This window comes from Molothrus aeneus, chromosome 6 (assembly GCF_037042795.1).
Source record: "Molothrus aeneus isolate 106 chromosome 6, BPBGC_Maene_1.0, whole genome shotgun sequence".
NCBI classification, from domain to species: domain Eukaryota; kingdom Metazoa; phylum Chordata; class Aves; order Passeriformes; family Icteridae; genus Molothrus; species Molothrus aeneus.
In genome coordinates this window covers 22,083,438-22,087,822 of record NC_089651.1, presented here as the reverse complement: position 1 = coordinate 22,087,822, position 4,385 = coordinate 22,083,438, and the positions used below count along the sequence as shown (strand labels likewise).

The window sequence follows — 4,385 nt, the reverse complement described above, 5'->3', positions numbered from 1 at the left end:
CTGCATGCAGGGAGGCACACGGGGTCATTTAAATGCTTTTTCATGAGGAGGTTGGGTCAGAGTCCAGACCTGTTTCCTTACCTGCTGAATTGTTTGCAGAACCCTCCCCTGGTGCTGGAGGTCAGCTGGAGGTGCTGATACTGTAAGGAACTTGTGAAGGACCTGTCCAAAAACAAGCCACACCCCATGCCCCCGGGATTTTCCTCAGCTTTAGGCTAGAAAGAGATGAGCTTCAGTTTTGCTGTGTCCAGGAACCAGTCACACGGGTCATCTGCTGTACTTCAGTGCCCAGAGGGCAGAGGTCTGTGCTTCTCAGTCCTGCCAAGACACCCTGCTCACCAGCACCATGTCCATCTCCTTCCTCCACCCCAGCCCTTACCCCTCCAACAGATCAGTATGACTGCACCTCAAACCACGACATTGGAAACACCATAATCATACCAGAGAAATATTAGCTACAGCTCAGTATCAGCTAATACCTTCTGAATGGGAAGTTTTAATTTCCAGAGGCTTGCCTTTAAGGAAGGTGCTACTACAGGATTACACTATTAGCACAGGAATGTTTCAAGAAAATGGAGAAATAGAGGCAGAATATTCCCAGTCCAGGAATTTGTTTTCCATTCTGCAGAGGGCTTCAGATGCTCTTCAGCATGTATCCCACAAACAGAGAAAATCTTACATGCACCTGCACACACACACATGCAGCAACCCAATAGAAGCCTCACTCCTACAAATTTACCATCATCAAAATCCCCTTACTTTTAAACTCCAAGAAAAGCACATCCACATTGTATCAATTGCTCTGGTAAATAAAACTGCATGCTAACCAATTACCAAAACAATCTAATCAAAATCAAAACCATCTGCAGCACTAAGTAATTTATGGGTCAGAAGAGGAAGGGGAGAAGAGACAAAACCAACTTAGATGAAAATAGAAACTATATACGCAATTTTTGTGAATGCAAGAGTCTTGCCCAGTTTCATTAAGGCTCTTGGGTATCAGTTATAGACGCTCTTTAAACCTCAATTCACATTCACTCAAAGATGTCAAAGAAGTAAATAGTTTTAAATCAGTCAACTCGACTTTTGTCTCATTAAGTACATTGACAGTACAGCCTGCAAAACCTCCCTGAGCAGCATCACCGAGAAAAGCATTGCTGGCTCTGCACTAGCTACCGACAGATTTTAAATCCCTTTACCCCTGAAAGCTGAACAAGGACAGTTGGGTCCCTGAAATAAGGACAGCCCAGTAAGTACTGTGCAAATATATCAGATTTATTACTCTTTTATGGAAATAATAACAGACATTCAGGTAGAAACATATTAAATTAATGCAGTCAACAGTTTAAATGCAAAAATAAATATAAAGTCCGGCAGCTCAATGCATCTAAAACAGCTCATTTCTTCTAACGAATAGAAAAGATTTTTTTTTTTTTTTGTCTTTTAAATGGTGAGTTTGATACAATCAAATAGAAACGAAGGTACAAGCGCTTTCTTAGAAAACATCCCGAGCCGGCCGCCCGTCCGGGCGCTCCTGTGCGGGCGGCGGCGCGGCTCCCCGCAGCTCCGAGCTCAGTCCGTGCGGCCGCTGCCGGGCCGGGTCCCGCCGCGCTCAGAGGGCCGAGTCCGAGTCGCTGGAGTCGAGGCTGTTGCGGAGGCGGCAGCTGCCCAGGCGGTCCCGCTGCAGGCAGAGGTTCTGGGTGCTCCGCCGCAGGCACTCCAGCGACTGCAGGAAGGACTTCTTGGCCTTCTCTTCCTCCATGGGGGACACCCCCTCCTCCTCCACCTCCTGGATCTCGTCGAAAGTCACCGGCTGCGTCTTGAAGCGCGACTGCCGCGGCCGCCGCAGCTTGCCCTTGGGGGTCTTGGCGGGGCGGGCGGGCGGCGGGAACTCCTCGGACACGCAGACGAAGTGCGGCATCACCGCCTGGTAGCTGGAGCAGATGCCCATCAGCTCGGCCGGCTTCGCGGCCATCCTGCCGCCCGCGGGAGCGCCCGCCGCGGGGGCCGGGGCCGGCGGAGCGGGGCGCGCTGCCTCGGCCGTGCCGGGCGCCGAGGCTCCGGCGGGCGGCGGCGGGGCAGGGACGGGCCCCGCGGGGCCGTGCGGGGCCGTGCGGAGCAGTGCGGACCGCGGCTGTCCGGAGAGACCTCGGTGCGAGCGGAGCGCTGTGCTGAGCGGAGCGCGGTACGGAGCGCTGTGCTGAGCGGAGCGCGGTACGGAGCGCTGTGCTGAGCGGAGCGCGGTACCGAGCGCTGTGCTGAGCGGAGCGCGGTACCGAGCGGCGCGCTGCGGTACCGAGCGGAGCGGAGCGGTGCAGAGAGGCGCAGTACGGTGAGGACCGGAGCGCAGTGCCGAGCGGAGCTCCCCCGCTGCCTCAGCAGAGCCGCTGCCGCCGGCCCCCCGGCCCCGTTATATAGCCGGCGGAGCCCCGCGGGAGCATGCTCAGACGGCAGCGCACTCGGGCCGCAGCGGAGCCCACTCGCGGCCGGCCGGGCTCCCCGTTCCGCATGACGTGTCCCGCACCGCCGCCCCCGCCCGCCGCGTCCCCTCGGAGCGGGGGAGTCGGGCACAGCCCGGGGCGGGGGAGCCATCGCGCTCCAGCCCGTCGCCCCTCCCGCCTCCTCTCCCCTTAACTCCAGGGCATCCCTGTCCTGCCCAGCGGCACCCGATGGAGCTTCAGGCGGGTCCCGGACTGCCACGGCCGTACTTCGGCTTTCTGCGTTTCACCGCGCTGCTTTTTCTATCAATATCCTGATTTCTATAGCTATGAAAAAGTACCGACAGACCCGTCACATCAGCTTTCAGCTTATCGCTGCCAGTCAGAGTGACAAACCCATGCTCAAAGGAAGCCCAAATCCGAGAACCCTAACGTTACAGTGACCCAGATATAAGCTGCAGAGGTTGCACGGAATGGACCCAGACAAGAACCATCACCATCAGAGGGTTAAGCAGGATTCTGGGATCTTGTTCCCAAGTCTGCCACCTCTATCGAAGCTTAAATACCTCCTTCAGTGTGACTCCATTTTTTTCCATTTAGTAGAGATCCTAAAATTTTCCATTCCCCTGTGGGCTCTGTGGTGCTTCTTTGATATGATGCAGAATCAGATCCTCAGACAGAAAATGGCATATGAGTATTACTGAGCTGAAACAAAAGCTTGCAAATTAGTGACAGCTGGAACCATGCTCTAAAGCTGTGTGTGCCAAGCACTCTCAGTGATAGAAAATCCCAACGGCATAAGAAAAACATACAATAGGAATAGGAAAGGAGGTAGAGGGAGGAGGAGTAGAAAAGCATGAGGGAGGAAGAGCCTGAAATGGTTAGTCTGTCCCCTCTTCAGGGCTCATGTTAGATGATTCCCATTCAGACACTCTCCATATAGCTTCACCCACTCGAGGATATTTTTGAAGCTTGATTAGGAACCAGGAAGGAAGTGGAGGCTTAGCAACTGTGTCAGGAATTCTGTGATGCTCAGGGGACAAGGACAATGCACTGAGGGCCCGAGGTTTGCCAAGCAGTCAGTCCCACAGTCCCCCATGCCCAGTGTGCACATGCAGCACAGCACTGCAGTGCAGAGGCACCCAGGGCACTGCAGGCACACACTGCCAAGCAGCCCACAGCAGAATCTACACTTACCCCAGCAGCTCTGGCTCTGTGCCCAAGATGGGGCACCTGCAGCCTGCTATAGTCAGCACACAGAAATGGCCTTGGTTTTGTGAGCTCACCATCAGAAACTCTCAACTTTGCCTTTGGGTAACTCTTAGGAGTAGTCCCAATTGCCTTAGCAGTGGCAGTGTTTCGGGACCTGCACTGGAAACAAACCATTTTAATTACAGCCCTGTCTCAAAGGGATAAAATGGAACAAGAACAGAAGAACACACAGTTTCAGGAGAGCAGGGACCAGAGGCACTTGCTAGTGTCTTTCCAGAAGGCTGGCTGGTTTGCTCCTTGCCAGTGCAAAAGCAACACGAAGAGCCTTGGCTTTATGAAACACCTGGCTGCAATCTCTTGGCTTCTTGGCTCCCCAAGGTAGCTTTAGGGCCAGGGTCAGTTTGAAGCCTTTTTGTTGGGAGATACTATTAGCTTAATAGGGGAACAATTTTATGTTTGGTCAAATTGAATCATTCCAGCTTGCAGAGGCTGTGTTTTTTACAGTTTATTTTAGTGGCTAAATTTAGCCCATACATCCCTGCTGCAGTTCAACAACTTTCTCTCCAAAACTCCATTTACATATAACCACTTAAATTCCTGACAACTTGATTCTGCAGCACAGGAAAGGCCGAAATCTGTTTCCTCAGTACAGCCCTCCAATACAAGCCTGATAATGAACTTGGAGGATTTCTGGGGCTGAGCTTGCCTCTCATGCAGAAACAAGATGACATAGGA

General features: G+C 53.1%; 1 protein-coding gene across 1 annotated transcript; it reads right to left on the bottom strand.

Annotated features, from left to right (window-relative positions):
- Positions 1-1,254: 1,254 nt before the first annotated feature.
- On the bottom strand, positions 1,255-2,400 carry C6H11orf96 (chromosome 6 C11orf96 homolog). Its single transcript, XM_066552202.1, has one exon. The coding sequence runs from the start codon at positions 1,973-1,975 to the stop codon at positions 1,613-1,615; it is 363 nt and encodes a 120-aa protein (XP_066408299.1). The 5' UTR covers positions 1,976-2,400; the 3' UTR covers positions 1,255-1,612.
- Between the last annotated feature and the right edge of the window lie 1,985 nt (positions 2,401-4,385).